We start from the raw sequence: 14,259 nt of genomic DNA on the forward strand, positions 1-14,259 counted from the left end.
AGAGATGAGTGACAAAACTGAGCTCACAGTTACAGTAAGTGACTTTCTGTGGAGATTTTAGTCAATCATGGGTAACTTACTTTTTAGTGTGTGTGTGGGTCAGTCATATGTGCTGTCAAACAGTCAGGAAACCTCCCTCATTTAGCTAGACAGAAACAAAGTAGGCAAATTGATATCAAATAATTTTATAATGCTGAAAATGAATGTCACACAGCCACAAACACAAACAGCTTTGAGTCGAGATGCCATTCTCTGATTGTGCCATGAATGATTTGTCACAGAAAACAAGACAGAACAACAACCGTGCCCATTAGAAACCCACAACCAGCATTATCAAATACCATCAAACTCTCGTGTGGAGGGCGCTTCAACCCACATCTCATTCAGCTTTACATTCAACACTGTGCTGTGCCAAAAATGATGGCTGCTTTGCAAACAGGAAATAGCCTTCTGCTTGTACAGGGCCTCACATGATGTCTCTCAGATACACTAATTAGGGCCAGGCTGTGTGGTACTGCATAAAGTCACTGTGGAAGGGAGCTTGAGGGAGCAATACAAAAACAAGAGAGGACATTTTCATCATGGGAATAGTAGTGTGGGACTTTGGGTCAGAAACCTTTCTTTTTCAAGGCACAATTTACTGGCCTGTATTGAAGCATGCTGGACACAAATAGAAGTGTGTAATTGCATATTTGCACTTGAGGAGACTGAGGCCTGAAGAGGATAAAGCAGGAGGGCAGGAGCACAATTTTTGATGTTTTTGCTATTGCCAACCATTTGAGTGTAATTTTGACTTGCTTTTAAGTGTTTCATTTGGCCAAACTACTTGATGCATCCCAACTCTTGTCCTGATGAAGGTTCAGTCCTCTCTTGGTTTGTCAGGGCAGAACACACATACAGAAGGAATACAATATCTTCCAGCTGATGTTAAATACTCAAAGAATGGGTTTATAGTTCATGCTATCAATTCCTTATAGACAAAGTAAGTGTAGTCACCTTTTTAGAGCCACAACATTGTCACAATGATGTATCTTATAACCTGAACAGATTCTGTATGAATTTTAGCAAACTTATCCATCCTCTGACGTATTGAGGGTTTTTTTCAGTCTAGTTTTCATTTCAGGGGTGAGGAGAGGCTTCGGCCAGGAGCTCCCAACTAAACTCTTCAAACAGCCAATTTTTATGTAAAAATTTTGGGCCACATCCTAATCTTCCTGAGATCACTTTTGGGTTCCATATTTTGCCAACCAGTGGTGATTCTCCTTGCTTGAGACTGATCACTCCCCCTACTTTACTCTGGCACAAAGCAGTACAATGAGGTATGAATAGTTGTATAAATCTCTTTTTTTTTTTTTTGGTCTCTGTTTTGTAATTTTTTCTTTTTGAATGGTGAGGCTTTTTCCCATCAAAAGCAATATTTTTGTCACAACATTAAGATTAATATATGGCAGATTTATACATCACAGAATGAGCCCTGGTCTAAGCTCAGTTGAATTTGGAGCAGTCTCAAGGCTAAAATCAGGACGTGGGCATTTTTTTTTTTTTTTTTTTTTTAAATTGACCCAGATTAGGAGTAAGAGCAAATGCCCAGTTTAGCAAGTGATACAGCCCAAGCAACTGTGAAAAACCGGATTCAGGTTCATTCACTTTCAGTTCAACTAACCCAAGAGGTGGATTACGGCTTTGGCAATACCTTAGCTTACAACTAGCTACTTACAACAACTCAACAAGAAACTTATGAAATGTTCGCACCAGTATAATAAGTATTAACTGTATTGGAAGTAGATATACTGTGTGTTTTTATTAGTTGTACATAAGTCTTAAGTGAAACTGAACTTGAAATGTGGTGGTCTGTGAGGTAAGCAGGAGTTTCTTTAGAGGAGGCACACCCTGTTTTGTGGGACTAGGCTCATTGGTCCACCTTACACGGTATGAGAGTGGGAGCAGACATCAGGCAGATGTTAGATCTGCACATATGTGCATGCTATGGGTTATCTCATAGGTGACTAGCATTATCCTAAAGTGACAACATGAAAAGTTAAAGATTCACTGTGGCTGGTTGTTCATTGAAAGGACGCAACCACTTCCTGAAAATCATCAGCAAATAGCTTGAATGTGGGAGCAGATACGACAGAGCGTTGTGTTCCTAATCAGTTATTTAATTACTAATTCAGTTACAGCTAATCATATTCCAAAAGCAATGTGCTAAGACTGCATAGACATTAATCTCCAATGAGAGTGACTATGAGTTGTTTTCTTTACAAACTAATTACAAGTTAAGTGAAGATATCGCAACAGCTAGTTAGCTAGCTGTTAGCTGCAGCTCCTCTAACGGCTGCTTGATGCTAGATTCAAGAAAACTCTTCTGTTTTGGAGGAAAATTATGGTAACCATTGTTACATTATGAGGATTTTAAGGCTTAAAGGGAATCAGGCTAAGTACTGTAGCATTCTTCCATGCAGTGCAGTTAGCATGGTGGAAAAAGGCGGGAAGTGGGATACCCATATCCAGGCTTCAAAACATGACAATAGGTTTTCATTAACTTTTGAAAAATCTACAATATGAATCAAAACCAATGTTTGTCTTACTAAAAGGTTTGAATAATGCAATTCACCTATAATTATGTAATATAGCGTCAAGTGCTAGCATACACACTGCAGAGCTGACTGTGGTGCAACTCTCATGAGTTACATGTACTGATGTGACCAATAGGCTTATTCCAAAAAAGTACTTCCATAGTGTTGTGTAACATGTCATTACAGATTTTACAGGCAACCAAAAAAGAAGTTTAAATGCTAAATTGTATCCCAGAATTGGATAGCAGACTTTTTTTTTTTCAATCAGCTGAACTGAAGGTGAATTGAACCCTGACCCTTGGATGACATTTGAGCACAAGCTACCACTGAACCAACAATGGTCTCAAAGTGCATACAGCCATTTTCTCATAGTAAAGCATCAACACAGATAGACAGACATTCACTTACCAAGAAAATCTGATGCAAATTAAAAACGACATTAAAGAATAATCATAAAAAACAACTTTTTTCCTATCCAAAACAAAGTCACTTCATCTCTTGCTTTACATTGCTCAGGGTTTTCAGTCCTCACACCACAAATATTTTATAAACATACTATATTAAAAAAAAAAGGACTTATCAGTAGCAGTGTGTCACACAATCAGGGTTTTAACCCTGCCTGCAAACTCATCCATCCTAGAATAAGCAGAACAACGAACACTTGGTGCACAACGAAAGCAACATCAACAACATCAAAAACAACATGTGTGGGACTTCACACCATGTCTTTAATGGTACAATTTCAATTATTTTACATTCCACGTGTGGACATATTCCTGCAGGGATTGTCATCTTTCTCCACCAAAGAGCTAGCATGAGTTGGGGTAGGTGTCTGTGAGTGCGTTCGTGTGTGGGGGAAAGGAGACGGAGGTGCACACTAAGAGGACAGAGTGAAATAAATAGAGAGGGGACTGGGATGGGGATGTAAATTAGGTAGAAGATGGAAAATGGAGATGCAAGGATGGGGAAAGACAGACGTGAAGAAGAGAGAGAGGATGTTTTCCCTGGGTAAGTAATAAAAATAGTAGAAGTAGTTATTTGTGGAGTTGCATGAGAGTTAAACTGCTTCAGAGTAGTTGTTACAGTTTTGTGCCGGGCTGCGGTGGCAGAGTTTGGCATCAGGTTCACATTATAGTTTATTGTAAACGTAACATAAAACTTAACCTTAATTTTAGTTTTTAATCTAAGAGAAAGAGAGAGAGAGAGAGCGAAAACACAATTCTGTGGTCACTGTGCAAAAAAGACAGAGACTTTTCTGGTTATTTTGCAGCTTGGCTAGGATGTGATACAGGGTAGTAATACAGAGCACAACATTTGAGACATTGCTGCTATTGTCCAACAGTGCTTTAATGACACCAGGAAATGTGACAAAATGTTTTTGACTACGTGGGAGACATTTTCATTTGCTTTGCCTGCAAATTACCTTGTATACCACCACCCAGGCCATGTTCAGACACACAGAGCAAGTGCATTTTTTTGTAATATTTCGAATTTAGATAATCCTTGTAGGAAAAGAAGAGGAAAGTGTCATGCCACTCCTTATGAATTGGCTCTGCACATCATAAAAGTTAGAGTAAGCACTCCATGTGATTAGTTTGTTGCAGCCTCTCAAGATGTTAGTCATGCTGAAAATACAGTATTGTGTGCCTGGTTGCCTTGTCACTATGACAACCGTGGTTATATACGTAGTAAATGAGTATACTCCAAACCCAAATTCAGTCTAATCAATTAAAAATGACACTGTTAAAAACCAGATTTAAAGAGTTTATTGGATTTGCCTGCTGTCTGAACATAACATTATTATAGCTAGCTTCGATGTCCAGGTAAAATGGCTTTTTGGTCAGGAGGGTATTCACTGACTATTGGTCTGTCTCTCTGCTATGCTGGTGCAACTGATCATGGCTGAAGGCAGTGTGCTCTGTGGTGCTGGTGTGTTTTTTTTTGTATTTAAAGAGGACAGGGAGGGGATTTCTCCAGTGATCATTTGGCTGAAAGACAGAGGAAGAGAGAGAGAGAGAGAGAGAAAGAGAGAAAGAAAGAGAGAGCTAGAGAGAGGGACAGACAGACAGATAGACAGACGGAGAGGCTGTGCTGCCAGCTCAAATCTAAATCTCAATTCATGACGCTATGTGCATCAGACCTGATCTCATCTTTGTAGTCCCGAAACAGGGAAAAAAAGAAAGAGATTTAGTTCTGGTTAAGGTACTGTCTTGTGCTAAGTAAAGTGACCTCAAAAAGGTGGGTAAACTCTGAAGGTTAGTTGGTGATCACCACAAGGCAAACAAGCATCATAAAGAATTACAATGCCTAGACTCAACTGATGCATATTTTACAAATATAAATACAGACAGGCGGGTAAACTGCTTTCTGACAAGTCCACCCTCTGCTACATGATAGGTCAGACAGATTCATCATCTGATTTGAGCTGGCAGCATCAATTCAGCCACTGATAGCACTAATGCCACATACAACAACTGTCACATTTATATATATATATCTATATATCTATATATCTATAAATATATGTTTCTATATACTGTATCATGTCTATTTGTATTAGCGGCCTCTGTGAGGCACATGAACATGTCAGAATTACTAAGCCTGTGGTTCCTTGTCTGAGCCATGACCCGGTTGCAGCAAGGCTTGCGTTCACAGTGATAGTGAGCAGAGTATGGTACAAACACAGCAGGCCTGGAGACGGCAGGTGTGAAACTGTACTGCTTGATCATCCTATTGCTGTGTATGTGTGTGTGTGTATATATCCCTGTATAATCAGCGCTTATGGTTCTATTTAAATACCCTGCAACATAGATTAGTAACACTGAGAGTGGCGGCGCCAAAAGGCCATGACACAGTCCTTGTTGGTTTCAACAGGTAATCCAGAGATGAGATAACGGAGATAACGGTGTGTGGTTTTATGTGCGTGTGTGTGCTCTCACAGCGACGGACTGAGATACTTTAGAGAATATTATTAAGACTACTAAAGACAGGCAGGAAAAGGAAAGATGTTGGAGGAGGGGGTAAAGGAAGGGGCTGAGGGCTACTAAGGGATACAGACATTGTGGTTTTAGTGCAACAGAAAAAAACCTGATAGTTATTTGTAGTGGATGGCAATTTGGGATATGGTTGGTGGAGCTTATTTCAGCAGTGTTGAATTCATAGTGTAAGTTTCTGGGATCGGACAGTCGCTCAGAAAGCCTTTTTAAATGGTTTGGTGTCCATTTCTGCAGCGACGGCGAGGGAAGGATCTGGAGAAAATAGGGTCCATTTTTGTGTGGCGGTTTGCTATTAGCTTGGCCCGAGTCACATCACTACTCGCCACAGTTGTCCACACGTGCCGTTTCCCTCCTCTCGGCCAGGATGAAACCGTATCCACAGGCGAATACTGCTGACTCACTTGCTGTTTATTTCGCATACCTCCCAGTCACCACCACAGTAGTCCGTTGGCCTGATCCAATCAGGCCAAAATGGCTTCCACTGGAGTCCCAGCTTCCAGCTGTCACTGTACCCTGACAGCTTCCTTTAGGTTCAGTCGGCATCGTCACAAAGTCACCCCTGCCCTCAGTGTCATTTCAGGTTTCCTAAATAAAAACAGAATCCAAAGTGACTGTTGGTCCCACGCGGTGTGTGATAAAAATGACTTCTGCCATGTCAGCTGTCAAATGTTGATCCATGGATGGCCTGGGTAAAAGAGCTGCCGCACACTGTCGGTGGAGCGACACACTCAACAGGTCCACGTTGGCAACTCCTTTGTACACTGTGTGTAATTATATGTATATATTTATATATGTGTGCATGCATGTGAGAGTGTTGCAAACGGAGGGGCAGCTGCACTGAGATGAGAGGTGAGGTAGAATCTGTCGGTTTCAGGCGGGACTTGAAACAGGTACAAGTGATGGGGGGAGCGCTCAACCTATCAGAAGACAGAGGGAGGTGAGGAGGCGGGGCTATGGTGTGATAGACAGGGCGGGGCTCACATACACACATGGGGCCAGGAAGTGTGGTGGTGCAGCCCAGTGGTTATTTAGGGAGGAGGAACACAACAACTGAGGTAACACATCAAAAAACTATTGAACGGGTGTGTGTGTGTGTGTGTATGCATGTGTGTGTGAGGTAATGACAACAAGAGGTATGTGTCGGAGAGGTATTCTAGCAATATAAAGTATATTCATATACTGTATGTGAGTACTCTAGAGAAGCCTAGATTACTTGCCAGTGTTCATGATTAACATGATGTATCAGTTTTCAAGTCATATTGTGCCTACATGTATGTTATAATTAGTTTATTTTAATTAGGTTTTCATTTGAGATTGTGATCTAACAATTTTTTTTTTCTAAGTGACACTGTTCAATAATTAGTCCTTTAAAAGTAGTGGAAACACTTCCTATGCAGCCTATAGCTACAATACACTTATAAACTTCATAATGCTTCACAACAATATGACAACAATCGTGTCTCACACCTGCTCAGTATGACTCGACTCATTTTTCATGAAATGAGTGCTATGAATAAAACAATGCTTTCTGTTAACGTACTTAAAGAAGGGTTGTAGCAGGCTATCATGAATCTTACCTCTTACAGTCTACAGCAAGAGTATGTTGATACGTAGCAAACACACGTTAATTACTCTGACAGCAAAGCCACAGTGTCACGCTAACATGCTAGCAATGACGATTTTAAACCTGCAAGAACTGATTTTTTGGCCATTTAGGAGCAGTGGAAACAAACTGTGGACGCAACACTAACATTATTGTCACCATTTATGTTGAAGTGGTGAACTTGTTAGCAAACAGTTGTATATTTACACATCCAGCAGTTATGGAGCACCATTAGCATTCATTTGGAGTTTCTGGCCACCTGGTGAATTTTAGCCCAGTCTCTATTTAGCTCTGTTTTTGACCAACTCCTGAGAAAAACATCTGGCTCTTTAGCTGCTAAATGCTCCACTAAGTTTAGCAGCTAGTCGCTAACTGTGTCCGTCTTGTCTATCACTTTTTCTACAGATTTAACAAACAAGGTAATGTATTAAATAGTGAGCTTAAAGGTGTTTCTTCCTATTTCCAGTCTTCGTACTAAGCCAAGCTAACCAATTGCTAGCTTCATATTAAACCGACATAAGTGTGGTATGGATCTTATTTAACCATCGGAAAGAAAGCAAAAGATGCCAAACTATTCTTTTAACTTAAAGCAAACAGCAAGCATTTACTGTATAATTTAACATAATATACTGTAGAACAGAAACCTCACCATCCAAGCTATAAATACATTCTTACTTGAATTAGACACTGACTGCCACAACCACAGAAAGCACCATGATGTTCATAACATCTTTATAACCCATTATAATGATACATATAATGACTTATAACTGACTTATGTCTTATAACTGCAGTTATATGACATCATAATGCAGAAAAAGCTGACAGCAACTGATAATGCATTATAATGTGTTAAGTCAAGTCAATTTTATTTGTATAGCCCAATATCACAAATTTGCCTCAGAGTGCTTTACAGTCCGTACAGCAATACAACATCTTCTGTCCTTAGACCCTCGACTCAAATAAGGAAAAACTCCCTAAAAAAACCCTTTAATGTGGAAAAAATTCAAGAAACCTTATGAAGATTAACAGAGGAAGGATCCCTCTCCCAGGACGGACAGACGTGCAATAGATGTGTGTACAGAATACAACACAAATTACAGAATACAGCACTGAACAGGATAACAAAATGATAATGGATTTGAAAATATATATCAAGAATGTGTTGAAGAGTACGCCAAGCAGCTTCCAGGTGCAACCTTCATCAACATGTCACTCAGGTATGTCTAAACACATTATAGATACAGGCTTCAAACAAAGTGTTCCCGCTGTAAATTCTCCTAACACTAGCAGAGAGGTACGTGGGTAAATGAGGACTGCATGGCTCTGTGTTTTCTCATTAGACTACCACCGTCCACACAATAAATGAGAAAATACATTTTGCAAGCTATGAGGTAAAAGTGTAGGGGTGTTTGTTTTTTTTTTTTGTGCACGTGCGTTTTGAGAGTGTGTGTGTGTGTGTGTCTCTGTGTGTACGTGAGACAGAGAGAGATAGAGAGGTCAGTACGTGAGGGAGGTAGGTTGACGAACATTCACGGGGCCTCGGCAGACTGAGGGTTGGGCTGCACGCGCACACGGAGGATGCAGTTGCAGTAAAGGTGATGCGAGGGAGGTGTGTGTGTGTGTGTGGAGGGGGATTTCTGTGGAGCTAATGGTTAAGTCCCAGAAAAAAACCAAAAAAACAACCACACATTTGTGAAGCGAGAGGTGGATGTGGGGGGAGTATAGAAACATGACCAAGCCCCTCAGTGTGCATTAATACGGAACGGAGTACAGCTGTTTGTCCACACCTGTGTCACGGGAATTAGAAGGCCCATACAGGTGTGATGACATTTGTGTTTGCATATAGATATACTGTGTGTTTGGACTCTTAAATCTTTGAATAACTATAAATGTACTGCGTGTGTGTACCTTTCAGAATGTCAGTGTGTTTCTCGCAGTTGATGATGTGTGTGTGCTGGTGGCAGGTGGTGGGTCTTGTAGGTGACTGATTAAAAAAAAAAAAAAAAAGGACAAAAAAAACAAAGTTCACAGGGCGTGTTCCCACTGAAGAAAAAAAAATCCAGTTTTTCTTCTCTTTTTCCAACCTCCCTGCACACGTCCTCTTTCACCAAAGCCACCCCATTTTATTTCCTTCTGTGTCCAGGGTTCTTTTAGGGGGGTGCCTTGGTTTCGAAGCGTTTCCGACTCACACTTCCTGGTCCTCGAAGACCTCCAGGAAGAGTGGGGGAAAGAGTTCGTTGGGACACTCCACCTTCATGTGGAGGAAGCGGCTGGCGTGGCAAGCTCCAATCATACGCAGGTCTGTCACCTTCATCAGCAGCTTGGGCCAGAAGTGGGGAATGTTGTGCTTGCGGTAGTTGATGTAGTGCTCGAACGCCAGCAGGTAGGCTTCTTGGCACTGCTCGATCTTCTTCACGCTGGTCAACCCTGAACGGTCTGAGGTGATAAATGAGAGAGAAAGAATTACATTCATGTAATTTCCACACATGGTTTCTCTTGAAGTACAGAATAGACATTCATATCAATACATCAGCATTGTGGGAAATATGCTTTTTCTTGCTGAGAGTTAGATGACAGGATTGATACCACTGTCACGTGTGTGTTAAATGTGAAGCTACATCCAGCAGCTGGTTAGCTTACATACAAACACATACAGTCTCTCGCTCTTCTTCTCCCTCTCACTTACCCACCAAACACACACACACACACACACACTCTCTTCCCTACTAGGCCATATTTATATTTTTATCAGAAGTATTTATCTATTTATCACTTATGTGTAATACTGCACTTGCGCACCAATGTGCAATATAATGTATATTTGTATATATATGTATATTTTTCATCTTGAATCATGGCGAGGTTGCCTGGTGACCGGCTGAGACTTGCTCCTGGCTAAGGAATCATCCTGCGTAGAACCTCCTGTAAAACCACAAAGTGTCTTTTTGAGATATTACGTGCTCATTAGTCAGCTTTAGAGGTGATGGTAGGCGGTAGCTTCCTGTATAACATACAGATAGGAGAGTAGTATCGATCTTCTCATCTAACTCTAAGCAAGAAAGTGAAGAAATGCATTTTGCAAAATGTCAAACTACTCCTTTAAGGGAGTGTTAAGGGAGGCTAATGCCTGCAACAGTTAAGGAATGTAAATGGATCTGGCTTTATTTAGCTGAAGCTGATCCATTAAAAAAGGCCTGGATTGACCCTGATCCTGATCCTGCAGCACAGCTGTGGATATCTCTAGTAATTCTTTAAGGACTAATCTGTAAAATGTTTTTTTCTGATTTTGTCTCTAAATTTGCTGCTAAGTGGTCACCACTCGCATTAAAATGTGCATATTCAGATTTACATGGCCTGCCAATCACACAGTGCAGGCAGTAAGTCTTTCCTTTGTCATATAATATAATGTTAACATTTTTAGGTATTATTTTTCATTGTGTGCTCAGCTATGCTGTCTATCACTGCTTGCCTTAAGTGCCCAGTTCTTGTCCTTTCCTTGTCCTCACACTGTTCAGTCCCACAAACTGCTTGCATGACAGGATTAGACAAGATTATTCTCATTCAGATAATTCGAGTCCCAGTGAAATGGAAGTTGAGACGGAAGTCTTTAGCTTCTGTACTGTGACGTACTTCCCAGTCAAACAGAATATTTGAGCAGTGCACAGTTACAAGAGGGATTTAAATCAAATCCTTTGCATTTGATTGGACCGCTAAAAGTGGGTGGGGCTTACAAGTTTATTGTGATACTGAGCTGCAGAGAGAAAGTGAGCTACAGAGGATGGTTGGCTCCACACATACCTCCTCACCTGTTGGTAAATCAGGAGGAGGACGAGGGAGAGATGAGTGAATTAGAGTTCTGGAAATGGAAACAAAGTTTTTGCCCACTGATATCCAAACACACATCTCTTCCCATATTGCTCTGTTAACTACTATGACCCACACATGGAGAAGTGTGATTTCATATGACAGGTGTGGCTAGCTCAAATTTAATTGGATTAGATGAACTTTTATTTACAAAAGTTCATCCCTGAGTGCAGGATGAGTCATTTTACAGGAAGAGAAAAGAAAAAATACTCTGATATTGATTTTTTGACATATATTTGGCATCTAACAAGAGATAAATGAACAATGAACACAGGGACACAGGATTTAAACTGGGAAAATGTATTTTTCCTTTCTCTGGGAATTGAAATATGTTAAATTAAAATAATAAAGACAACATGATGTTTTCCCAGGACTGACTGTTCATTAAATAACTTGGAACTAAATAATCAAACAATTTACCTGTAATTTAATAACCAATGATTAGAAAATAATCATTTTATATTTCTATAACTTATAAAAAATTCAAACAATTTTGAGAGTAATGGTTTTAATTGTAATAATCAACAAAATGCTTTGTTTTCAAAAGTGAGAATGTGTCAGTTAACTCCCTCCCAAAATTTTAGACAACCTTCAAAGTATTAAATAATCAGGAAACTAAAAATGTGCTGTAACAATTAATTTCTAGTCTAGGCCAAATTCCAAAAAAGCACTGCATCCTAAACTTTCCATAATGCGTTCTGATAGCATCTTTCATAAGACCTTCTTTACTGGTAAATGCTCACATCTGTCAAACATTGTAATGCAGGTTTGCTCTTAAACATTTGTAATCTCCAAGCCCAAGATGAGACATCACCAGAGTTATTTGTTAAAACTCCTCCAGACACTCAGACTGTTATCGCAGTCTGAGTGATACTCCTCGTGACTAGTAAAATGATTTGGATGTGTAAAATTGTTCCACTTTAATGTAGCAAGACCCACGCCTTGTTCTGACAGAGGGTATGACATCATCGGCGTAAAGAGACAAGCTACTTGGCACGTTTATGTGAAAAGATAAAAAGTGAATTCTGTGCACCAGTTAAGTGATCTGAGCTTAGAGGCAGAAAAGCCTTCTCTCATTGTATTATTTATGTGTCAGTTATTGAATATTTTACTAGTTTTTGCCAGTATCTATTATTCTGAGCCAGAGGGAAACTCTCCTGTAAAGACATACAAAAATACCAATGAAATGACAAAATACTAAAACAAAAAGATCAGGCATCTTTGCACATCGGAAGTCTTCACAAGCAGTTTATGAGAGCATTCCTTATTCTTCACCTGAGCTCATGAGCAGCACGGCTTGCATCAGCGCCACCTCCGAGTCATCCAGGTTAAACTGGGAAAGGCTCTTGCCCAAATCAAAGATGGCGTCCGACACCACGCCCAGCCCTCCGTTCTTCAGCTGCTCACGTTTCACGGCCATCTCGCCGTTTAGCGTCAGCGTCTCGCTCTCTGGGTCGTAGCGTACAGCGGCGCGCAGCGACATGATCTCCATACAGCAGCCCTTCAGCAAGATGATCTGGTCTTCACATGGCAGCTGGGAAATCATCATCAGTCATCAGTGAATAATATGACAGGACATGAAATGAATATATAAAACAATTTAATTCTAAAAGATAGATAAATAAATACAAATAAGCAAAACTGAACTGTACGATTAGTCACACATAACAGAAGAAAAGTCAAAAAACTTTACAAACTTTGCAAAGACAGCAGTCTATAGATAGTATTTAAGTATTTGAAAGCGCAATCGTCTTCAATAAAATAAACCAAAGAAATATATTTTCATTATCAATGTGATTGTGACAGTTGATTTTGGGGACACTACACTGTATAACAGTGAAGTTATTGAATATTTTTTGTAGTATCTCTTTTGAGATGCACTTTTTAGACGGTCCCTGCACACTTGTCTCACAACTGAGTGTACATAGAGAACAATGTTATTAGTCCAGCTCGAAAACACTGAATATTAGGTTATAGCTTGTGGTCCACCTTACTATGGTAGGAAAGAGGCATTGTTTGTGTTTTAACAACATTTTGCTCATGAGTTATTGAGCTAGAAAGTTTGAATATGTTAATATATTTCCAGCTTTACTGAGGTGCTGTTTGGTGCCCCCTCCGGCACTTGGTGCCCTATGCACAGTGCGTGATGCATGATTTTTTTTTTAAATTGATGGTTGTGCTAATTGCAAGCATCAATCCCTCAGCACATGGCAAAATTCAAGAAAAATCTACTTTTAAAATATACAGTATGACATGGGATCATAGCTTTCCTTCAACCCCCAACATAATTATCTTGGAGTGCTTCCTTGCAAAGAAAGGGTTATCATTTCCTATTCACAACAAATCTCCTGCCACACTTTATATAACCGGGAAGCCCCTACAATATACATGACTGCACTCAGTTAGGTAGAGCACAGGCGAGCGCGCGCACACACACACACACACACACACACACACACACACACACACACACACACACACACACACACACACATACAGCAGATCATTTCTGTAGAGAGCAGAGCAATATCAGTGAGTGGTGAGTCATCATTTATCCATAGAGAGAGAGAGAGATGGGGAAAGTGGTTGATTATTATTGGGTGTCAACATGGCTTGACAAGCAGCATGACAAAGGTTGTATACAGGAAGTAGCCAATCAACTGATCTCGCTTAGGTTAACAAGCTTGTTAGTTGGTTAACAGAGTTCATGAGACAAGTCTGGCATTAACGAGAACAAGCAATCACACAGCAGTGAGAAGTCAGACACTGTGTCCAAATTGACTGTTTTTCCTACCAAGTGCATTATATTTACTTTCTGCTTTTAGTTTTACAATAAAGTTCCTTCAAATTTTAACACAGTGGACTGAATGTCTGTAAAATGTACAGTATTGACTGTTTTGATAGAATATGCAGATTACAGATATGAGACACTAATGGTTAAGTGTCTCAATCTTATTGCTCATTATAAAATGCAACATCAAGTGCTGATGTCTCAGTCATTTCTGAAACAACAGGTCTGGGATTTCATGCAGAGAGAAAAATGTAGGCTTCTCATTAGTAACTGGCAACCGTCGATTTTGCCAGCTGAAATGATAACTGTCATTAGCAGATTTGATCAGCTCTGACTAGCTAGCTGATTAAGCTAACGTTAACATTAGTCAAAAACAGTATCTCCAGCTGTTTTTTTTTATCTTGTAAAAGGGGTCTGAAATATGCA

General features: G+C 40.0%; 1 protein-coding gene across 2 annotated transcripts in view; it reads right to left on the bottom strand.

Moving 5' to 3' along the window:
- Positions 1–169: 169 nt before the first annotated feature.
- LOC137168465 (thyroid hormone receptor alpha) overlaps positions 170–14,259 on the bottom strand; it is a 138,608-nt gene continuing 124,518 nt past the window's right edge. For both annotated transcript variants that reach the window (XM_067571067.1, XM_067571068.1), the window contains 2 exons: positions 12,318–12,576; positions 170–9,614 (listed from right to left, as the gene is read on the bottom strand). In XM_067571067.1, the coding sequence (XP_067427168.1) occupies positions 9,364–9,614; positions 12,318–12,576 (510 nt within the window). In that variant the 3' untranslated portion in view covers positions 170–9,363. The remainder of the gene's footprint in view (positions 9,615–12,317; positions 12,577–14,259) is intronic.

The sequence above is a fragment of the Thunnus thynnus genome, chromosome 17 (assembly GCF_963924715.1).
Source record: "Thunnus thynnus chromosome 17, fThuThy2.1, whole genome shotgun sequence".
NCBI classification, from domain to species: Eukaryota; Metazoa; Chordata; class Actinopteri; order Scombriformes; family Scombridae; genus Thunnus; species Thunnus thynnus.